The 24482-nt window shown below is 47.6% G+C and overlaps 1 protein-coding gene across 1 annotated transcript; it reads left to right on the forward strand.

Annotated features, from left to right (window-relative positions):
* The first annotated feature begins 22143 nt into the window (after positions 1-22143).
* On the forward strand, positions 22144-23733 carry LOC149351720 (uncharacterized). The gene is made up of 2 exons (XM_089575628.1): positions 22144-22266; positions 23290-23733. Exons 1-2 carry the CDS (start codon positions 22144-22146, stop codon positions 23731-23733), a joined length of 567 nt encoding a protein of 188 aa, XP_089431754.1.
* Positions 23734-24482: the final 749 nt, after the last annotated feature.

Raw genomic sequence — 24482 nt, forward strand, 5'->3', positions numbered from 1 at the left:
GATGGTAGGCGTAAGAGAAATTGAACGAAGGGCCGAGAAAGATACTGGAGGCTGACCTGACTTGGGTATTGGGACCACATTAGAATGCTTCCACTCTCCAGGCTTGACGCCAGATTGCCACATTTGGTTGAAAGTATCAAGTAGGGTATGCAAAGCAGTCCCATCCAAGTTACGGAATGAAGAGTTAGGTATGCCGTCGTACCCGGGAGAAGTGGTAGTTTTGAGGCGTTCAATGGAGGCCAGCAATTCTGCCATGGTTAGGTGAGAAGTAATCCGATAAGTCAGGAGGAGATGTGCAGGTGCAATCATGAAGTGGAAAAAACTGACGGGCTGCTTGTGCAAATGTATCCTCATCCACATTCTGCATGAGGCGAATGCTTTCTGTGTAATCTGCAACCTGAGAAGGGCGCTCCATATCGTGAAACATCCTCCAACGATGTCGATTGCCCTGTGTAGACGACAGGCGGGCACACCATGCAGCCCAGCGTTGCCTGCCTAGTCGCTTTGCATACGCCGCGCACGTGGGGGAGCTCGGTGAAGAGAGGGAAGAGCCGAGGGGCCCTCGGGGTGACGAGAAGCATATTTATCGACCTGGCGACGAAGAGCTCACAGATTCAGGAGGTGTATGTCCGGGTTTCGGTCGTCTTCATTTACAGTACTGGTAATAGTATGAGTTGAGAGAGCAGCAGAGAGAGTAGACAGTGCTGAAGACGGGTTGAATGTGGATATAATCGACTTGCTCTGTGAAAAGGCTTATTCTGAAGCATAGAACCATTACTGAAAAATAATGGTCACTGACGAATCCCCGCATATAAATTCCAGCGCAGAACAGCAAGACACACGACGAAGAACGAGGACACACAAGCGCTGACTTCCAACTGACGTTTATTGGGTGAACTGACGTTTATTGGGTGAAAAATGTGCTTAAATACTGATTTCAAACAAAAAAAAAAGAAAAAGAAAATATCTTCGCTTGTCACTTCTTCAAAAAGAGCAACTCCGCATCTCACAAGGCGACTGAAGCGCGCTGACACAATTATCTTGCAGCCCGGCTATCTCAGCAGCCTCCTTGATCTCTCGCACTATCTGGTCCGAGTGCCTGCTGATTGCCGAACAGCTGGCTAAGTCCGGAGTGCACTGCTCTTCTTTCCCTGTAGTTCGGTCTTTGATGATGCATTTCCGCCGGTTCTGCGCCAGATTGCCTGTACCTGTCTCGAATGTCCTGTACCTATGTTCCTTCAGCCGCTCATTCAGGCAGCGACCAATCTTCTTGAGGCGGTGTGACACATTGTGTATATACGGCACAACGACCACTCTTCGTTTCCGCGGCGGTTCTTCGATCCCGTTGCTGGCTCGTGCTTCTTGTTTTACTTCCTTCAGAAGGCGTTGACTAACAGAAGTAACAATGCCCGGATGGTACCCAGCGTCAAGAAGACGAGCAACCTGACCGTGGAAACTTTCTTACATCGAATGAGCGCACGATTTTTGGATAGCGTTCTTCAGGCACAGGCCGGCGATCCCTCTCTTAGCTTGGAGTGGCCCCGCAGCACTCATTCTAAGTTACCAAGGTTAGGCTGCACCGTACGCCTCTAGGCACAAGGTGTAGCCTCAACCACGCCGTCGGTGAACGGATGAAGGAGGGACTGAAAGGAGAAAGACAGAAAGAGGTGGCGTTATGGAGGGCTCCGGAATAATATCGAGCACCTGGGTATTTTTAACGTGCACTGACATCGCACAGCAAACTGTGTTATGATCGTACTTCTGGCCATGTGGGCCGCAGCAAGCGACAACCGAGAACTGTCAACAAAGCCGACAACCTCGTTACAGCTGCAGACCGGATGCCCTTTGTCTCGAAAAAGAAAAGGGTTCCCTCTGTCGCACCTGCCGGCCGCTTCGACGGGGCGCTGGAAGATTGAGCCCTGCGCGACTGCAGCGTACTCTCCCACGGGCTACCAAGGAGTACCGGGAAGCGCTGCGTGGTCCAGTCACCATGTTTTGACATCGGCATTCGTCTCCAAAGGAGAAGGTTACTCTGCATACATTTCCGCGTAGCCTTGCCCTTGATTTGATGAGAAACACGTGCGACCAGCTGCACACCGTGGGAATGTCACTCGTGTAGATTCCCGTGTATGCACGGCGAAGATGGCACCCTCCTCTCAAGCTCAACACATGATGGGGGCGTGTTCCCTGGGGAGAGTGTGTGATGATCTGCCACAGTAAACTTGGGCACGCCTTCCTCGGCAAACACTGTCTCCATGTAGGGATTTTAGGGAAGAAAACCCGTATAAAACTCGGTGCAGAGGACGGTCAAGTGGTCCCTCACATGAAGTAGCTTCCTCTCATCGAGACTCTTCGACTGAGAAGCGCTCTCAGTTGCTGTACGTGTACATAATGTAAATAGTTGTATAAATTTTTCCTTGCCTTCCTTGTAACCCAATCTTCGATCATCCTCGTCCCATCACCGGTCCGGCCATGCTACCCGAGTCGCAACAACGGGTGCCTTTTGCGTTTCGCCTCCATCTAAACGGCCGGCCGCCGCACACGGGTTCTCCGGATCAGTATCCGTGTGCTCTAACACCCTGAGCCCCCGCAGTGGGTTGGGAAGGAGGGTACGGCGGGAGAGAAGAGAGCGTGAGGAGATGAAGGGAAGGAGGAAGCTATGGCGAGAACGGTGGGTTGGGGCACGCTGCGTCTGCGGCGGCTGCTGCGAACGCTGCCCGCTGCCGAGGCCAAGCGCCGCCGCCGTTAGGCACATAACGTGTTCCATGTGTGATCGCCTGTGGTTCAAATATTTCTGCAGCTGCGCTCAAACTTAGCATGACCGAGTGTCGCAGTCGCCCAGAGAATTTTTGCAGCGAAAGCTGTATAAGTTTTGTAGAAGCTAGTTTAGGTGTATAATGACAGCCGTGTAAGGAGTTACGCGCGTTATTTAGGTGCACACCCTCCCCAGATAACACCAAACCTCTTGAGGATTTTCTCAAATGGTCAGAAGGTCGTTCTTCCGAACAGGACATTCTGAGAACCTTTAGAGTGCATCATAGCTAATTAAATGTCCTTATGAGGATGTCATCAGTTTACACTTTGCTGGATGACTCGAAGATGGGGATTCCTCGAACGTCCTACAATCGTCCTATTGCAGGACAATATTGTGGAAGTGAACTGAGATGAAACCAGTTTTATTTACCACACTCAGCTCTTATTACTTAAAAACTGCAGGTTTATTAAAAGATCGGTGTGTACAGTAGTGATGTAACGAAGGAGACCACTGTGGCATAAAATACTGAATGCCTTGAGGTGACGCCTCAAGATATTTTTGATTTTAAACCTGGTCTTATGTACCACATGCTACTGATGGGGATGGTCTCTAGATTTTGAGGCCACTCGTCTTTTCCATTCAGATAGCAAAAGTAAATTCCTGAGAGTGTTATAGCTCACTGCGGCAATGGACATGGTAAACCCGTGCTGTGCCTCTTAGTTTTGATTCTTCTGGTCAGCTTGTCTTAAATTATCTTAAAAAGGCTATTGATGCAAATCCTGAAGCAGTACTGAAGACGTCCCCAAACATGATCCTCACGACGTCGTGAGGATGCCCAACGGACAGACAAATGGATCCAAGTTGGTCTGCTTGAGGACCAGTTAGGGGCAACCTGAGGACGTCTGAACACCCTGACGCGGGGATCGTCAGGCCACACCCAGGATATCTTTGCGTTGTCTGGGTCGATTGAGGTGTCCACTAACCCAGGGTTTAGGCTTAGAATAAGACAACACTGGGAACTAGACTGTCTAATTTGCTTCATGCAAGCGGACCCTGGAGTCTGTGAAGTGTGCCGGGAACGCGATCGAACCGAAGACCACAAGCCAATGAAGGCAGAGTATGCATGTGAATCTAGAGATGCCGAAACGCACGTCTCCTGTGAACATCAAAACGGGCCTGCCACTGCTGACCTCTCGGCCGCTAATGGCAGTCAGCTTTCGATGATTAATGCGCTAAGCCGGAAAATTTATGCCTGCTAATGTTTTTTATGTTATATCAAAATATTTGTATTTACACTACACCGTAAAATTGTATTTTTGCCTGCTATAAGAAAAAAGTTGACAAAAGTGCGGTTTTAGAATACGCACCACTTAATGTGCTAGGATTTACGGTGCATACGGTGGGGAGCATGCGTGGGTAGGAAAGGCACATTTAACCTCTGCGGATATGTTGGAGGAGATATCTTACCTGAATGATGGTTGAGGGCGTGGAATCACTGCTTCTTAGCCATGTCGGCGCCTCCGCCAAGGCGAAGTTCTGTCGAAGATTCCGGATTGCAGGACGTGTTCAGCTGACCAAGGTTTCGACGCTTTGACAGTGAACACACGAGTGAACGTTCTGAAGCATGTGTTGTCGTGTAGCACGAAAATGTTAGTGAATCATTTCTGTGAATTACAGTACTGCTGATGCGAGCGCTAAGCTGCAGACGCTAAGCAGCATCGCGTCCTCCGCAGTCGAATGAAATTCTGGCGTTGGAGTGGTGTATACATGTGTCGTATATTCAATAGATAAGCTTCATAATAATATGAGCATCGGTGCTTGAATTAAAGCAGCCTGCCGTCTTAAAATGAAACAGGCTCCTTTCTGCGACAGGCACTGCCTTATAATAGGGCTAAGAGCGCCCCTTAACTTACGTGCTTCTTGTGTCAAACCTGCCGCTGGTGTTTCATGTAGTATATATTATGGAAGGGAACGGGATGCTAGAATTTCTAGCATAAATGTGGATGTAAATACGTGCGCGCTTTCGCTTCTTCCGCGCATATCTGCGGTGCGCCCCCGCCTCCCCATTGTGACTTCGCGGAGCGAACACTCCGGCCTTGAAAGCAGAGTTGGTGCTGGATGACGCCAAAGGCTACGCGAAATATGGCGCTCTTGTCTAAGACACCTAGACTGGCTGGTTCAACATTGCTAACCACGAACTATTGTGCGAAAGCAGGTTTTTGTACGTGGACACCAATACCACGTATAGGGTCGATGGAAAGAAACGTTAATGGCTCCGCTCTTCTTACTTTTTTTCATCACAGTTTTACTTTGGTGGCAGCAAAAAGGTGCTAAAGTTGTTCGTAACGCATTCTAGGATTACTCTAACTCATTTTTCTTACCACCAAGGTAAAAGCGCGAGCAAAAGAAATTCGAACAGCGGAGCGCGTGGGCGCCGCGTTGTTCGCCTTTCTTTCCATCGCGATAGTACCTGAAAGCGCGATTCTGACCTCGTTTGCTTTCTTTTTGTGACTTGCGCACAGTTGGCAGTTGACGAATACGCCGACGTGCAATGCACAGCGCGGGATTTTTTGCCGTTTAGCACGGGGCGCGACTGGCTGCGACGATATCATAGAGCTCTAGTGTAGTGCCCTGTGAAGCTGATCTGTTCGCGCCACCGCGGGCTCGAAACTCAGTCGAGGGAATATTTATTTTCTTTCTCTTGGTTGGCTGAGGTCACCCTCATTCAAAACCTGTTTATTTCTCCCCCTTTCCCGCATCACATACTAACTTCGGAGGCCTCACCACACACTCGAATTTTCCGCATTATTTTCTTTCTCGAGGTTGGCCAACGTCACCCTCATTCAGTGTCTCGTTTATCATCATGTGACTAACTTCGGGGTCTTTACCACGAATTTTCGAGGTTATGAGGCTAATAATGCTTTCGCATTAAAAAACAAATCCTCACAGCTATGACTGCTGAGGCAACCCCTTAAGTCTACATGTGGAACTGGCACCAGAACCGGCTCTGCAGGTAGTATTATCCAGTGAGAATTAGGCGCGAACAATTCATCTGAATCTGGACGCACGTTCTCCGCGTCCCGACATTCTTGCACAAGTATGGAAGAGGCATGACGCGTGTTCCGAAACGAATGCTGAAACCTAATACGAGTTCATTTTCCGTTCTTGACCGATGTTCCACCGCAAACTAGGGAAGAACAGCCCACATGGTGTCCAAATTTTGGTCCAAATCAGCCAAGGTAAAATTTCGGGGGTGGATCAAATTTTCAGAGTGGCCCGGGCCAAATTTGGAGGTCACCGTCGTGTCGGGCGTAGTCAATCATTGCTGGATATCGACTTTTGTCCAAATCTGCAAAGGTTAAGTTTCGGGGGTTGGTGGAACAAATTTCTGGGGGTGTTCCGGCCGTGGCGGCCACGTTAAGCAAAAAAGAAGGCGCCCGTGTGCTGTGCGATGTCAGTGCACGTTAAAGGACTCCAGGTGGGCGCTAGTATTCCGAAGCCCTCCACTACAGCACCTCATTCTTCCCTTACTCCCTGCTTTGCCCATTCCCTTACGGCGCGGTTCGGGTGTCCAACTATATTTGAAACAGTTACTGAGCCATTTCACTTCCAGAAGAACTCATTTTCATTTTTTTTTTGCAGTTGAGTATATGTTCCGCTCTAATAACGAATCGACCAGCACAGTGGCGCTTCATCGATTGATGTGTGTTCTTTTATACTTGTCTTCTTTGTGAAACGCTAGCGTGGATCTCACTGGGAACTCCACCTGAACGCTTTAAAAATCGTGCGTTTATGCAGTCATCTCACCAGTGGCACCTGCCGCGCGTACCGCCGCATCGAAGACAAGCATCACTAATGCAGGTGCGATGTTTTATCACCCCAGCCAAAATATAAATATATACTCTGTACAGAACGATCTGAATCACGTTATTTATGTAGGGGTGTAAATTAAGGACATCTTACAACCACGACTTAATCGCTCACCAGGAAGTTGCTTAAAATCATGTCAAAGCGCCGCTCAGTGAAATAGCTAAAAGTCACAACGGAATCATTCCAGCTGGGCTCGCGGCGAGCTGTCTGTTATACAGAGAAATCATGAACTTGCACATCATGCCTCCCTTCTCCTCTATGGGCAACAAGACTGGCTCTGCATGCGAGCGTCATGCATATCTGGTTCGGCCGCAAGTCATACGTTCGCCTTCATCACGCATCTTTGCCGTGTTTCAGGCAGTGGCTGTGTTCTTAATGCGTGCACTCGTGACATTCGCGCGGCTATGAGTCTGTCATGAAATTTCCTCTTCACCGAACCGCTTAGGAGGCACTGCGCGACTGAGAGATGCTGCTTCTCTTAGTAGCCTTTTTTCACGCTGGGCTGAAATTCAGAACGTACTGCTCGCCAGTAGTTCATCGTGTGAGCACTAGACTCGGAAGAATCAGAGCAGCTCGCTCTGCTACCCATCGGACCCCAATGTGCACCGACGCCCAAGTTTTGGTATGGTATTGTAAAAGCGGCGAAATGAATAGCGCATCGCTGTCTTCAGTGGTGATCGGGAAGTCAAGGATGAAAAGGCCGACAGCGGTAAACAACAGCGGCATTAGCAGTAACGAAAGATATTTCCAATTAGCAAGCGCGGAAAATGTGGACAAACGCTTCTAGTTTACAAGGCCGTGACAACGTGATGCGTGGCTCTGAACAATCAAAACCACTGCGGAAATTTCGAATGTTCGGTTCATCCAATTCATTTTCTATGGACGTCTGAAATAGCGTTCGCGCACGAAGTTTATAGGTCAGATTTTACAGCGACGAGAAAGAATGAGCCACCATTACCACCACGTTGCCGCACGATATCTTGGCATTCTCGCTTACTCATAATTACAAGTTTAAATATTTACACCGAGTGACGCGGTGTTCGCTACTAGTGGCCCAAGAGCCGACGCTAGTTGTTAATGTCCAGGAAAGCTTGGCGTGGCTTGAACGCTGCATATTGGTGTGATGTTACTCTGTTTAGCGTCGTGAAGTTGCACATGGAGTGTACGAGACCCCGCAGTGGAGGGCTCCGGGCTTATAGTTTGACCACTTCTCCCAGAAAGGTAAAAAAACAACTAAGCTAGGCTTTTCGAATTCTTAGCAGTCAGAAAAATGCCACTCGCCCGTTGTTAGCGGCATTTGGTGTGCTGATTCGGTCCGCTGGACACTCGGGTTGGTGAGGAGCTACAAAAACCAAGCGAACCTGGTCTTTCGAAGAGCAGAACTTGTTTATTTTAGCGCCCACATTTGATCCCGAGCCACGGGCGAGAACTCCGAGAGCTTCAAGTGCGGCCCATGCCACGGTGTCGAGTCTGGTCTCGCTGGTCGTGCTGGCTACAGGCTGGTCGGATGACGCGGACGCTTCAGCTAATGCTGCTTGGCGTACTACAAGCGCATGTGTTCATCCAGGTTGCTCTAATGAGCGAACACCTTCCTGCAGAAACCGCCCTGGAAGCGGCCACCGTTGCGGTGCACGCGCTTGTGGATTAAGGCAGAGCGGGAGCTGGCGAACTGTGCGCCGCACTTGAAGCACTGCCGCGCCCCCATGTGCGTGCGCAGGTGGAGGGCCATCATGTTCTGGTTCCTGCACTTGCGGCGGCAGATGGGACATTCCACTTTGGTGCAACGGGGGGTGCCGCGAACACCATGCTTGTATAGCCGGTGGGCGATGAACTTGCTAGGAAGTTGGAAACTGACTTTGCATGGCCAGCACACATGTACGGTGTTCTCCCCTGTCATCGGTATGTCCAGCCGCCGGCTCTGCAGCAGGGACAAGACGGCGGGTTGGTCGCTCAGTGAGCTTAAAGGTCACGGTCTCTCGTGGCCACTCGCGCTATGCTGCTGCAGCTGTTGCCTTACCAAACTAGCTGTTCGGTCCCATCAATTTCCTTAAGCGTGCTAGAAGCAGAATTTAACATTACATGAAATGCAGCGTGGCTTGTCTACAGCAAAATCCACGTGTAGTCAGTGAGCGACAGCTGCTAGTTTTTGGAGCCATCGGTACTTTAACCGGTATTTGGATACTTGAAATGGAAGTTTACATGGAAGTATACATGTTTACATTTTCACTCTGCTCAGCCGTAAGGACAAAGACCACTGCAACTCTAACCCAAAGAACAAGGTGACTGCTACCAGTCACAGACGGGATCAACATAGGTGTGATGTTATATAAGGCTCACTGATAGTTTCGATGCCAACAATCCTACGTCAGTTGGATATATACACGTTTTCGCCTTTGTCCTGTTCTGCCCATTGCGTAACGCCTATTGGTGATCTGGTAATTAAGCCGAGCATGCGGCATGGGCAGAAAAATGGAGCATTCACCCAAATGGGTTCAGTTCTGAGTTCAACTGCCCTTTAACCAAAGGGAAACCCAGTCTGGTCGATGTTCAAACAACATGAACCATAGCTTGTTGCTGAGCGACTGCACACAAAAGGCAGTACCAAAGGGACAGACACGATTGCTTCCGGTTCTCGTCTCTCGCAACTAAACAAGCAGCGGGCTATTGACAAGGACTGAAAGATTGCCGATGGATGCTGGGTGACCACTGGGCTTACCTCATCGGGTGACACATTGAAGCCCATGCTTTCACCTCCAGACCTGCGCCTGGCCTCCATCTCGGCCAGCGTAGAAAACCTGGCGGTCAGAAACGACGCGGCGGTATACGGGTCCGTGGCTCCGGACTGCTTGCGAAGCAGTGGAAGTCAGGATGCAGGAGCGGTGGAGACAAAGGTGCAACCGCTAAGCCACAACGGTCGCCGATGCAGGCGCGTTGCTTCAAAGGCGCGCAGCTACGCCCGAGCGATGTTACGTAGTTCACGAGCGATGCAAAGGAAGAAGAAATTCCACGAAGGTGAAGAGGAAGAGACAGAAATAAAATAAATGCTCACGAAATGTTCACTGTATTCGCTTTCGCTCGTTGACAAGCGTCGTCAGTTTTTACTGCTGCAGCGAGTCGGAATATACTCGGTAAAGATTATTGCAAAACAAATCTTGGAATTTTGCTACCGTCCTCCGTTATTGCTGATGCTTCCTGACAAACCGTGCAATGTGTGCACAAGGGGGGATCTGGTTTGGCATGGTTTATTGGGGTTTAACGTCCCAAACCAACCCAGGCTATGAGGGACGCCGTAGGAAGGGTTCCGGAAATTTCGACCACCTGGGGTTCTTCTCGACATACAGCTCTTTTGACAAGCGGAAAGCAGGACGTACCTCAAGTGCTTAGGAAGTCTAGCAAATGTGCCCACAACCGCGCATACCTAAAGTGATGTTATAAAATCAGACGGAATTCTACAGCTGCCAGAGCTGCAGAAAGTTGCATCAAGGTTTGTCATGGCACAATGCCCACCGCTTGGTGAGCCTTAGCGGCTAGCATCACTTTTTAGTTTATTGAACTGTGCCAAACACCCCTGAGCTTCCGCTAGGCCTTTTCGTATTGGTGCGCAATATTCGGTTATTATTCGAACCGCGCACAAAAAACCAGCATGCTTAGTCAGTTTCATGAAGCGCCGTGTATTTGGGTCATGCGCACTGTCTGTGTGTGCGTGTTATTTTGGTCTGAACACGCCGAAAAAGCAGGGGACACGTAGAAAGCCTGAAATACACTTTCTGAGAGCCATAGGCAGTTTGCGAAATTGCCGTTGCCCCTCTTCAGCATGGTGCTCACTGTTGTAGGAAGGATGAGGACACCTTGGTGCATTCAGGCGGAAAACGTCGTTTGCCTCTTTTTTTTTTCGCCCTCTCTCTGCCATTTAAAAAATTTCTTCGTTGGTGCATAACTAATGTCTCTCAAAGATTCGGAGTTTTGGAAAAAAAAAATTTTTTTGTCGTCCTTGGAAGCGTTTCAGAAAAATCATTGTCACTGGTAAATACTAACCCCTATCCAGTGAGAATGATTTTTCTGAAACGCTTCCAAGGACGAAAAAAAATATTTTTTTTTTCCAAAACTCCGAATCTTTGAGAGACATTAGTTATGCACCAACGAAGAAATTTTTTAAATGGCAGAGAGAGGGCGAAAAAAAAAAGAGGCAAACGACGTTTTCTGCCTGAATGCACCAAGGTGTCCTCATCCTTCCTACAACAGTGAGCACCATGCTGAAGAGGGGCAACGGCAATATACTAACCCCTATCCAGCCGCAGCGGTGGCTCAGTGGTTATGGTGCTCGGCTGCTGACCCGAAAGACGCGGGTTCGATCCCGGCTGCGGCGGTTGAATTTCTTTGGAGGAGAAATTCTAGAGGCCCGTGTACTGTGCGATGTCAGTGCATGTTAAAGAACCCCAGGTGGTCGAAATTTCCGGAGCCCTCCACTACGGCGTCTCTCATAGCCTTCGTCGCTTTTGGACGTTAAACCCCATAAAACCAAACCAAACCTAACCCCTATCCTTATTGTAAGGAAAGTTGTGCTGCACCGTACGCCTCTGGGCACAAGGTGTAGCTACATTTTCAGTAAACTAAGCGTACTGTATTTTGCCAATAAAAGAAAAATTGACAGCACGAAACCTCATGAGAAAAAGCAGCGAAGTGGGATTTACCACCGAAAATTACTTTGGCGACTTTATTCTAACGAATGCTTTTTCTCTAGCGACAGAACTCTTCTGAAAGGTGAACTAGGACGGAGGAGTGCGGCGCTCCTGGAGGTTGGCAGTAGTGCGCGGTGAGGGTCGAAGGTGGTCATTTGTGGGTGGGCAGCCTTCTAACTACGGAGGAGGGAAGGCGGGTGGTGTTTCTGGAGGGCAGCCGTCTTTTCCACTGCGACGTCGCTTTTTCATTCTGCGTTGTGGGCTTTTAGTGGATGGAGGTTGGTGGGTTGGTGACACTTCTGGAGGACGGAGGCTTCACCCGCAGAAGCTTCACACGGACGACGCCGACATTTTTGCCAAGTGCCACTGGTACTGCTATCGCAGTGAAAAGCTGTTCTGTGATTTAAATTTGAGCTAAAAATCATGCAATAAAATGAGAAGTTAAGTAGGACGGCTGCGGTCACGGCACACGTTTTCCAGGAGGAGCTCGCACGAGTTGCGCCTTTGCAGGCACGATGTCGAGCGAGAATTTTAAGTGCGTACAAATCACATATCGCCGAAAACCTGGAATCTTCGCGTCTAACCGTTTCTGTACAAGTAGAAAAGAAGCATGTCGCATACTCCCTCGTGAATGCTGACACGTATAATACGAGTTTGGTTTCTCATTGTTAATCGATGTTCCACCGTAAACTCGGCAGGAACGGCCTGCAGTGCTTTTTTTATTTCATTCTTTTATGACGACACAAAGGTGACGAGCTCTACTTGTGTTAGGCCCAAATTACCGCTGCATATTCGGTTTCCTTGCGGAGCCTCATTGGGGACTATTGGGCGCTACCGCTATCGGCATCGCACCTCTGAGAGCGCAACGTGTAAGGCGGGTGAAAAATGCGAGGGAAGCGCCATCGATGTGTAAATGTCACTGCAGCCAGCCATGTACAACTACTCTTGCTACTGCGTAATGCTTAGCGTTTAATGACCTGACTGAGAAAGAATGAAAAAAGAATCACAATTACGGAAATTTGCTAGCTAATGTAACACAAAGATGACCTAAGTCGAAGAATTTGTTAACACCGCTGAAGTTTTCGGAATGAATATGTCGCGAATTCACAGAGGGCATGTGGCTCATTTTCCGCGACTTTACCTTGAGTTGTGTGGATGACCATCTCGAAGGCCTGTATGCGAAATGAAAATCGCACAAACGGCTCTTATTGCTCAGGTTTAATGACCGGGGTCCATTTATGACAACGGAAATTTATCTGACCGTTCTTGTGGAGTCACTTTCTGTCACTTGGCATTGTGACATTTTCTGGGTTCTGTGTTCTTTTTAACTTCGGACGTCCTTTTAGGCTATTTCGAGCAGTTGACTGAGACCAAGATTGGGTTTTCCCGCTGTCCTCTTTTTATCATGTTTATATCCTTATTCAAAGGCTGGTCCCTTTTGCAGAACGCACATGCAGCCTGGGTCATTAATGCCGTCATCATTTGTACAGCAGTTCACGATGGAAGAGAGCGACGAATTTGCGCTTTGAAGGCGGAAGGGTATATCCGCTGACCAAAGTTTCAACAAGCAGCCAGTCTTCGTGTGGGCAATTATTTTTATACTTGTGAGGATTACACAGGGTGCTTCATCTACGAGAGCCATTTTTTAAAATCGGATTTCGACCTAGAAGGCAGCTTTCTTCGGCATAGCATAGTCATTGATGGCGTGCAGAAAAACACAACGGGATAATTAACTAGTATTAAATACTTAAGCTGTTAACTACTTTAGTTAGGCTTTTTATGTATCGAGAGGTCTGAATCCCAGCGTAAGTAAAATGGAGTTCACACGATGAAGAATGCCCGCTGTCTCGAACGGGGAGTTGAGCATACGTCACTAAAACACCGGACTTCGGGCGCCGAGGAGGGTCGAGTGCGGGCGCCCCAACTTCCCCGGGGAGTGAGAGAGCTTTTGCTCGGCCGGTCCGGAGGGAAACGCATGAACGCAGCCATGATCCAACGGTTCGTGTGCTGCCAGCTGTTTAGACACGTGCTAAATTTGGACGAATAACGGAGTTTGAACTTGGCAACGTAGTTCGTTGGAAGATGGTGGCATGCAGTGTAGCTCTTGACCGCTGTAAACATGCTGTAAAAACGCGAAAATCACTGCGTTTGGAGCATTAATTATGGTGTAAAGCGTTGCATACCTGTCGTAACTTCAGGTGGATGCCCTGTTTCTTGTGAATTGTTATTTAAAGGTGACTACAGCGATTCTGACTCGCTTCGAGTGTATTTCGTCCGTCGAGCACACGGGATTATGCACGTCCTCTGTTGCAGATTGCAAATACACGCAGGGAATTTTCTTTGCCCCCAGGAGGACGAACACAATTCCCAAAGGAAACGACCTCCCAAAGTAAAGGGAGCAAGTGTTCTGCCTGGTTTATTTTGAATATATAGTATGTGCTATGTCATAGTAAATGTTGAAGGTTTGTTAAACTGCTGCGGGCCTCATGCATTTTTTTTTATCTTTCTCCTTCGCCAAGAACGACGGTGACGTGTCTTTTCTGGTGCGGGACGGGCTCACAGTGCGTTTTTTTTTGTCCAAAGGAACGCTCACAGCTTCAGCACGGACCATTGAAACAGAATTTTGCCGATATGAATCAGTAGCAGCTAGCTTGAGGAAGAAATGCACGAAACAGTTTAAGTGTTACCTTTATTTTCCGCATGCATTAGGGCTGTAAAACGAAATGCAAAACGCATTTATGTGACAACACCTATATGCTCTATAAGCAGCACCAATGTGTACCGCCAAGCAGATTGGGGCAATGGCCTTAAGAAAGCCGAATGCGTGAAAAAGTAAGCAGCAACAAGGATGACTCGCTTGGCGTCATCCGGCTTTAAAAAGAATACCGAGTGTGGGAGATTTTCGCTCACGCGTTTTGCAGTACATAGTTGTCGTGAAATGTGCAGGTGTATCACTGGGCGCGTTTACTCGGAGGTGTTGCGACATGTCCGATCCTTTTGGAGCTTTTGCTTGTGTACAGCGTACGAAGGTGGCATCACTGTGCATGAGAGCACGAATGGCTCTTTGTCGTATGCGGCTCCTTGCTTTAAGTGGCTCTATCCCACAGCTTAATCCCTTTAAGCAACATGAAACCAGGCTCGAAAATAGAAAGATAAACCTCATAGCCTTAGTCGCTTTGGGACGTTAAACCCCATAAACCAAACCAAACCAAACCAGAAAGATAAACCGAAACTCCAAGAGCGTTTACTTGGTTTACTCGTGAACCACGTCAACATCGTTCACGATTGCCTGATATTAAAACAAAGGACCACAATTGGCATCGTAAATGCTACATATGTTTAAAAACATAAAAAAAATACACGTAAGAGTGGCATATAATTATTCTCTTTACCGCAGTTTTCTGGAGTCAAGTTCAAACATTACCCATCCTTGACTCAGCCGGAAAAAACTGCTGGCCACAATATTGTTTTGGAAGATGGCGTCCAAGATGGCGACTTACTAAGGAAAGTGCTCAGGAGAGGCGGTTGCGTCACATTTTTCCTAGCCGGCTCCCCCACTCTCCCCCTACTTGGCCGCCGTCTCAGCGCGCTTGCGCATGCGCAGTAGGCATTGCAGCAGACGACGCCGCTGCGCCCATCGTTACTAATGGCTGCGCCGTCGGCCACAAACTCCTAATACTCCTTACGAAAGCGCGTTACTTCCAGCGCACTTTTTGGCGTGCAGCTCGGATAGCGAGGGCCTCCTGTGGAGCCACAGAGATGGTTCCGGCTGACGGTTCCGAGACCGGCTGAGTCCCTGCGCTCTGTCCCTGAGTTACGGTAGAGGTGCGAAGAGCGAATGTTGGTGAGAAAGCAGTAGATATTTTGTCATTGTTGACTTACCAGAAGCGTTTATAGTTACTCCCGAAAGCACTGGTGCGTGAAATTATCAAATTGAAATGATTTCCCTGGTACGCTATTCCGTTTCGAGTTTAATTATGCCTTCCCTATTGAAAATGAAGAAACATTAATCGCGATCGTTTGTCCATGATTAAAGCGCACAAAGCTATAGTCCACTGTACCACCACGCATATACCATAGCTGGAAATTGCAGTTAGCAACTCGTGGAGGAGGTTCGAAGACATGCTCCGTTTACATTCGTCCGCACCTCCTAACGCTGTACTACTACCGCGTTTTTTTTTTCGATAGTGCTACCCAATACACTTCCACTCGGAAAGCCACCGTCTTAGCTTCGTATGGAAGTGTTCAATTTTGTATCAGAAAATATCAGTGCTTAATGACGCATTTTGTGCTTGGCGCCCTACGACTGCCCTTATCTCCAGTCATAAGTTCATTTTTGCTCACAAACAACTGAGACCTGGTACCGAGAAGACAAAAATAGATGTTTATAATTGTTGACGGACCATTTTCAGTTCTTGACATCGCTTATTCCGGGATTGATGCTTAGCAGCAAAGGAACTCGCCGATTAAAAGAATATTATTAAAGCAAGCCCAGTGTGAAGAACGCACTACAGCTGGGAGCTAGTGACGGCGGCTGCTTGTTCCGATCTTAAGCTGCAATAATAGCTTCCTTCCTTCACCATTTTAAGACGTTGAAATCGATATTGGATGCCTAGATGAGATGAGAAGAACAAAATTATGTAGCGCAAATTTCCGTTGGTTTTACATTTGGAATTTCGGGAAAAAATATTACAGTTCATTTCACACATTTAGAGGAACGAAAGATAACCTATATCTGTTGTCTTGTGCCGGAATGGTTGCGAAGGAATAGAATATATACTTTGTCTTGTGCCAGAATGGTTGCATAGTGTGCATGGAGGAAGTAGTGATAGGAATGGGTCCTAGAGTACGCAGGCAAAAACTACAGCCAGGTGCACTACGTCCTACGTACGGGGCACTCGATATCTGGCACCAGCTGATTTGTGAATGGAAGTGTCGACGAGAAATTCCACTATTGTCCATCGGTCTCTTGAAACAAATTATCGAGGTTATCTCGCAACACACGACCACTGTTAGACTCCTGCCATTGGCCCGTTGCCCTCGGAGCTTTTGTGACGAATATGGTATCTTTGAATAAAGCTATTCAGGTAGGTGTTCCGCATAGAAGAATTAGTCGCACAGTTTTCTAAGAATTGCAAAAAGAGCTGTATGCGCCGCGTGCATAAAATTAGCGCGCGCTTTAAAACCACTACAGCGCCAGTTCTCTCATACAAACGTTCCACTTACACGAACTGCAGCTGTCTGCATGTTTGAGATTTTTAGGGTGGTCACAGCGTGCATTACCAGGCGGTATACAGGAACAGATTAGCGCTAGGGACCAATTAAATCCTCCGTGCGATTCTTTCGCGGTTGAACTTAGCAGTTCCACCTTATATATCTGCAATTGATAATAAAATTTATTTTGAGTACTCAAGTACAACCACCCCAGATTTCTGCACCGGTTTTAAACAGCCCAAAGAACACCTTTTTGACCCTGAATGATAAGCAATGAAAACGGACAGCAGGATCACAGCCAGAGCTGACCGAAAACACTCACGATTTAGACACTTCTCTTCACTGTCGAATAGAGCTGAGCTAAACGAAAAACTAAAAAAGGAAACGCCCCGCGAGCATGGTTACTCTTCCTCTCGTTCCTGTGTGTAGCAGACGACAGCGCTCGACCGGAAGCAAGACTCAACTGCAGCGCTGTTAGTTCTCGTAAGCTCCACTGGGGCCCCTTTCCGCTGCTGGCCAGGATGGGAAGCTGCGAAACTGCTTCAGTTCTAGTAACTTTGCTTGGGGTGGTAACGAGATCGCGGTTGAGCGTGCGCACCACCCGAAGACGACGACAGCACCTCGGGGCACCTGTGCGTAACTGCGTACTTCCCACCGCCGTAGCTTTGGCTACGCTTAGCCCTCTGCTGTGCGTCGCCTCACCCTCTTTTCCCTCCATCCCCTGTAGGCACATCCTCTCCCCAGTTAACCTTAGCCCATGCTACTCTCCACTCCTCACTTGTATACCCCCTCTCACAAGCTGGTTGCAGCGCTGTGAAGGCTGCGGCGATCTGAGCCAATCAGAACACCGCGCGAAACGAAACGTTATCCTCTTCCCCTTACCCCACTACTGGTGCCTCCATTTCTGGGAAGAAAATCGGAGGCTCGGCCGATTCGGCGAGCGCCGTATTTACGAATGGCGGCGCACCACTTTTCAGCAGGACTCCGCAGTGCTGTGTTTATGCGGACTTTGTCTGCTAATTTACTCGACGAATTAAACGCTCGCTGTACTTGAGAGACACCATCCCGAACTATCTTTTCAGTCATTGCAATAATCGCATGAAGACTAGTCACAACACTGCACAAATATCTGAGGGACTATTTGTTGCCTTGCTTGGCCCTTACTGGACGAGAGAACTCTATTTTCACAGCGCTGCAAACAGCTCGTGAGATGAAGTATGGAATTGTCTGAGTTGTCTGAGATCAGGCATTTTTCACGAGTATGCCAGGTACAGCCACCTCCGTAGAAACGAGTAATATTGCGGGTAACCTGGAACAAGCGATTGTAGTGAAATTTGTAATTGCAACCAACGGCCTCTCTACACCTGAGGTGGGCAAGACTTCAAATTCCTTTCGCTACTACTCTTGTTGTTGGCCCCAGAGACGAGCATTATCAGATTTGGTCAAGAATCGGGAGGTAACAAAACAGTGTCCGAAAGAGCAACTTAGAATGCACACAAAACAGAATAATGACGGGCACTATAGTACGGCGAGTGATCAAAGCTAGTTCGTACGCGGAGTTAAATACATTTCCAAATGATAACGCTATAAAAGTAACGAAAATTTGGGCAAGTTTTTGAAATTCCAATATGCAACAGCTGGAAAAACAGGACAAAATATAAAGTAGACACAACCAGCGCTCACTTTCAACTGACGTTCTATTACGCACGGTTAAAACTATTCCACAATCTGTTTACAGGCGCAACGAGTTCAAGGAAGGAAATACATCTACTTGAACCTAACTACAGGCTCGCCGGAGTTGACCACTCCCTAAAAGATCGAGAATGCAAGTGTCGAATAAATATATTTATGCATTTCATTTTCCTAAAATCGTCCAACAACTTACCGGAAGAGATTGTCTACGCACTGCCGTCCTGTTCTGACGATGCTTTAGCAATGTTTTTGTTAATTAGCTGCCATGTAACCTTTCGTCTTGTGTGCTCCATCTAAATGCTGATACAGCTGTAGTAATAATATCCGTATCTGTGTGAATGCATTGCAAATTTTTTTTCTTTCTTTTTTGTACTGTTTATATTCACTTTTTTGTGTGACTACGTCGTTGAATGTCTTATTGTTTTTACTCATAAAATTGCGTTTTTACGCTGCATTCTGTTGTATGATCTTTCTGTTTCCCCCCTACAGTGATGCCCAGTCCGACTCTGTAAATGAGTAAATAAAAAAAATGTGAATAAATATATTCACATTTTTATTTATTAGAGCCAAAAATCAGAATAACATGATTGCTGCGTCTCCATTCTCCTTTTTTCCTTTCAAAACGTGTTACGTTGGGAAACATAGCCTTCAGGTACGCGAATTTACACCTGCCTAGTGACAGTGAGGGTTTAGCCCCGCCTGTAGATACGCCCATATATATGGATAGGCTTCAACCGACTCGCTTAATGTATACAGTGACAGATAACTTTGCATGCATCACCTGCAGTGCGACGAGACCAAAGCACATTCTCTGTGCATGCCTTGTGACAAGTGCGGAAAGTCATTCTCGCGTTTTAGTGACATCCCAGTAAAAAAAAATACAATTGCTCCAATCAGAAAACTTATAATTGAAACCAGTTGGTCGGAAACCAGTTGTGTTTTCGCAACATAATTGGCTGGACCAATCAAGCACAACTGGCGCTTCTAATTAGAAATAACTGGCCACTCAACCAGACCAAATGGCCCACCAATTGAACTCAGATGGCATACCTATTCGACTCAAGTGGTTTGAACTGGCCAGCAAAAAAAAAAAAAATTAGAATACCATTTGGAACGTGTTGGCTTTTCAGACCTCTGGTAGCATTTATACAAGGGAATGTAAATTATATTACTTGTTTTTATGAAAATCGAGCGGGGCCAACAAGGCTGAATCACACAGGAAAACTAAAGTCGCACTCTATACCAACATAAGTTCTCAACATATATATGCAAAACACACTTTTGCAGTCACTTATACACCTCAATCGTGAGGCCTTCTCGCTGGGGCCATTGGCGGTTGACGGTTAAGCGAAGTTGTCTTATTCAAGATGATTGCCCGCGGTGATGGTGGAAATGATGAAAACAATTTAGAAGATTAAGCAGCTAAAATCTGTTTTGCAAGTTGGTAATTAGTTCAAAGTTCTGTACTATATATATATATATATATATAATAGTGAAGGACATCATGAACTTCCACTTATAGTTTCCAGTTGGAAGCAAACGTGCATTCCGACTGGGAGTGCCGAAAGCAATTGGAATCTCAAGAGCCAGTTGAGTAATTCAATTAGAAATGCAGAACCCATTGGTATGCCCTACTTGAACTGAGGAAACCAAATGGACTACCCAATCGGATTCATTGGCCCTATGGGCTGACCTATTGGGTCCAACTGGCTTCATTTAAAGCCGAATGGCATGCACAATTGGGCCCATTGTTTTTTTTTTCGGGCGGGGGGGGGGGGGGGTCTTTTTTGGATGATCAAACACAAGTTCCACCTTCACGAACTCTCCTTACTTTCGAGGCCACATTATACAGAAGGTGTTGAGAGGGAAATGGCTATGTGAGAGGCTAAGGATAGGACCACTGCTTCAGATGCGTTTTTGAATCGATGAAATTTGTTTGCGGTGGTGTGGCGGATTTTAAAATTAGAGAATTTTAGAATAGGCAACCCGAAAGAAGTCCGTAAGTTCTGACTGGGATACCCGGAGGCGGATATCACGTCATCCTCGAACAACGAACGAGCAAACTTAGGCATCGAATTACATTTCCGTTTTCCAGACAGACCAGTGGCGTAGCCAGAAATTTTGTCAGGGGGGGGGGGGGGGGGGGGCTCATGTTGCAGCGCGGCCTCCTCGTAGAATTTGTGGAGGGATCAAACGCAAGAATAATGACTGCATTGCCATGTTGACAATGCCATTGTGTATTAGATAACGCTAAGCACTGTCTAGAAAAGTGAAATATGCAGTTCTTAAAATAAAAAAAAAATGCATTCGTAGTCTTAAAAACCATTGCAGGCATAACTGATGCCAATGCTTCCATTTCATTGCTATCAGTCCGAAACCTGCAAAGCAGTGCGTGCCGCTGATATGAAACACGTAAAGGTCAGGAAATGAGCAAGTAGAGGACAAATATTTTAATGAATCTTTGTCGTTCAAGAACCTTTACATTTTTGTACGTATGCAACGGCCAAAGAAAAATCTCAATGACACTGTCCTTCGTTTCAGTGTACTGCACAGCAGCAGCTGTCACCGGTCATGTACGCGGGTAATTGCACCGAAATTTTAGTCGCAACCGAGAGCACATGAATAAACGAGGCGTTCTGCAAAATATGCATTGCAAGTGCGAAGATAAAATGTAATATTAGAAATGCGAATATAAAACTTGATAAAGCACAGAGAAGTGTCACTGGAAACAGTCACACAAAACCTCGCAACAAGATATTCAAATACACGTATGCCTCCATTAAATCTACGTATCTAAGCAAAAGTCACCCTATATAATGCGTAAAGCAAGGCAAATAAACATATTGCGCAATCACAGTTTGTAAACCTTACACACGGAAAGACAGACCATCCAGGCAAGAAGAAAAGTATGATAGCAGAAGTCACGATATGTACCTGAGCCATGCTGCGGTCGGTGACAGTTCGAAATAATTTCGGGGGGGGGGGGGGGATGAAGCCCCATAAGCCATAAGCACCCCCCCCCCCCCCCCCCCTACCCTGGCTACGCCCCTGCAGACAACCGAAAAACTGTGCAATAAATTAGACTGAAACTGGAAACAGCTACATGTTTGCCAATGAGATCGAGAGGTTTGACTGAAAATGTGCGAGGGCGTGTTTGAAAGCGCAACATTTTCACTCAGCAACAGTTTTTGCGCAGCTCACCAGCCCTTACTTTTCCACTTAAATGAGCTTTGTTGTATCTGCACGGCTCCGTTGCTTATCCAACAGTCCTTGCTGTAGCATTAATTTTTCTCTTTCCTTGCACTTACCTTCATGTGTTTCACGTAAGGTTGATGCGCTCTCATCGAAAAAAACGCTGTTTGTCCATGCACAACGGCGCAGCTAGGGTGCAGCTGCGGGCGTAATCTGTTTTCTTCGTCAAAGAACCCGTTCGTGCAGCTTGGCGTTTCTTGAATGTCAACGAATATCTAGTTACAGGGAGTATGTGCTATAGGTCGTGAGGTTTACCACAAAAGTCGGAGGTGTATAAGCTCTTCGGCAGGGCAGTTCCCACGCGTCTACAGGTTTTACAGATGCCGATGCAGCAAAAGCAGCAGTCTAAAGTCACAGCGATACTCTAAAGTTTAAACAGTATTAACGTTTAAACTCATCTCCAACGAATCCTTTGATTTCACGATGTATTAATAACGGACTGCGGATATCAACGAGAAAAAGAGAATACCATGAATATTTTGCGCCCACTTATTTTAGCACTGTCGCTTTCTCTTCGCCTTCGTGGCGTTTCTTCTTTCTTTGCATCGCTCGTGAGTTACGTCACATCGCTCGCGGTTCGCTGCCCGCCGACCAAGCGCCGCGCCAGCTCGACTGACCGTTGTGATCCGTCGGTTGCACCTCCGCTTCCTCGGTTTCCTTCGATCGCCTCAGAGCAGAGCCATGGACCGGGTGCTGACCGTCGCGTCGCTGCTGACCATCAGGTTTCCATCGCTCTCCGAGATGGAAGCCAGGCGAAGGCGCGCCAATGAAGAAGACTACGACTCGGACGTGCCACCCGAAGTGGTAAGCCCCGACTTTCTTCCGACAACCATCGGCTACCTCAGTGGACGCGGTGGTCCCTCGTGGTCGCTCAGCGGGTGGTTAACTAGAGACGGCGAAGTTCGGAATCTGTCTGGCTTGCTACATCGTGAGTGCCAGCTGCGTTAAGTCACTCCACACGAATCAAGGATTGTAGCTGTTTAAGCATAGGCAAGACTGGCTTTAGCTGTTAAAAAACGGCAGGTGAACTGAGTGTTCAACCCACTCACGCGCTTGCTCCATTTTCCTGCCACAGCACATACGTTCGGCCTAATTTGCGGGCCATCATGAGGTGTGAGCCGCATGGACAGATAGCGACCAAACAAAAACAACTGCATATAGCCGATTGACGTATACCCATCACTGCCCATGACTACTCGATATATAAATATTTATTTCGATGCCATCCATGATTTCCGTGGCGGTGGCTCAGTGGTTATGGCGCTCGGCTGCTGACCGGCAATACGCGGGTTCGATCCCGGCCGGGGCAGTCGAATTTCGATGCGGGCGAAATTAGAGGCCCGTGTACTGTGCGACGTCAGTGCATGTTAAAGAACGCCAGGTGGTCCAGATTTCTGGTGCCCTCCACTACGGCGTCACTCATAGCCTGAGTCGCTTTGGGACGCTAAGCCCCCACAAACCCAAAAGCAGCCCATCTATTACTGCTCACATGGCTAGATTGCAATTTAGCGGCTGAACTGTCTCTGCGTTCAAGACCAAAATGCATATCGAAGTTTTTCAAGTAAGGATTAATCTAAAAACTTTTGGTAACCTATGTTTACTTTCCGTAGGTTTCGCCTAGGCCTGTTTCTTATTTTTTCTTTTGAGCTTTATTATTACTGGCTATATTCAGAGGAGTGAATAGTTTCGCTTTCGGCTCCGCCACTTGATTGTATTTCACTATTTTTAGTTCAGGTGCTCTTGTTGAACATTTCGGCGAGCTTCGGTGCGCACAAGTGTACGAACAAGGGTGCGCTGAGTGACCGACCCGCTTTCTTCTCCCTGCAGCAGCGCCACATGTCGGACCAGAGGCGTCGCCTGCGGAACATTCGGCCAGCCGGAGAGGACACCATACACATCTGCTGGCTCTGCGAATTAAACTTCCATCTGCCTAGCCGCCTCATAGCCCACCAGATTTTCAAGCATGACTATCGCGACGAGCCCCGGGGCACTAAAGTGCCATGCCCGATGTGCTACCGAAAGTGCCGTAATGAGACCATTATGGCCCTTCACTTGGGAAAACACATCGGCGAGAGGCGGTGCTTCAAGTGCGGTGCTGAGTTCGCGAGTGCCACCTCCGCCATTGCCCACAGGCGCCTCCACCGCACGGGCGGTCGTTTCCAGTGCGGCTTTTGCAGAAAGCTCTTCGCCCACAAGAGCGACCGAGATGACCACTGCCAGCGGGAGCACCTCCGCCAGCCGATGGGTCCGCGCTCTGGGAGCAGCCGGTAGGCCAGCGAAAGCAGGAGCGATACCCTCCACGCCTGGGCTTGAAGCGAATGGCGGTGGTTTGAATAAAAAAAGTGCGCTTCGTTCTGAGAAAATGCCTCCGTCGGTTTGGCACGGCTTTTAAGCCACCCATGTTTTACGTTCAGCCATCAGAAGGTAAACACTCGAAAAATCTCCGGACTCGAACGAACGGGAAATTGTCTGTTTGCGTGCAAAAAAAAAAAATAAAAGAAAAACACGGGTTACCTATCTTTTAGGGAGATGTCATTGACCGAATGAACTCAGCATTCAGATGTCTGCACGGTGTGAGAATCGACGGGTTTTTAGACTGCGCTTTTTTATTTTTTTATTTATTTTACCCTCAGGGCTTACAAAAGCATTGTAGAGGGGAGGGGCAGAAATACAAGGGACACTATGCAATTTGGTTAATAAAAGGAAACAGAAAAAAATATAAAGGCAACAACAACAACGACGAAAAAAGAACAAAAACGGCACGTATTCAAAGCACACGGGTCGGTTACAAATGTGGAATAGTTTGGTTGAACAGAATGCAGCAGAGTACAGCATCAACGTAAAAAATAAAAATAAAATAAAATAAAATGAAGGAACAGTCATACAGATCATAATAAGCGCCAGTGCAAGTTTTAAAAAGAAAGTAAAAAAGGGCTTCAAAATATGTTAGTAAGGCAAGTACGAAATCGGTGGTTGTCGGTGATAGCGACCAGGTCAGCAGGTACATGGTTCCAGTCACG

The sequence above is a fragment of the Amblyomma mixtum genome, chromosome 3 (genome assembly GCF_055824585.1).
Source record: "Amblyomma mixtum isolate Tamu chromosome 3, ASM5582458v1, whole genome shotgun sequence".
Classification (NCBI taxonomy): domain Eukaryota; kingdom Metazoa; phylum Arthropoda; class Arachnida; order Ixodida; family Ixodidae; genus Amblyomma; species Amblyomma mixtum.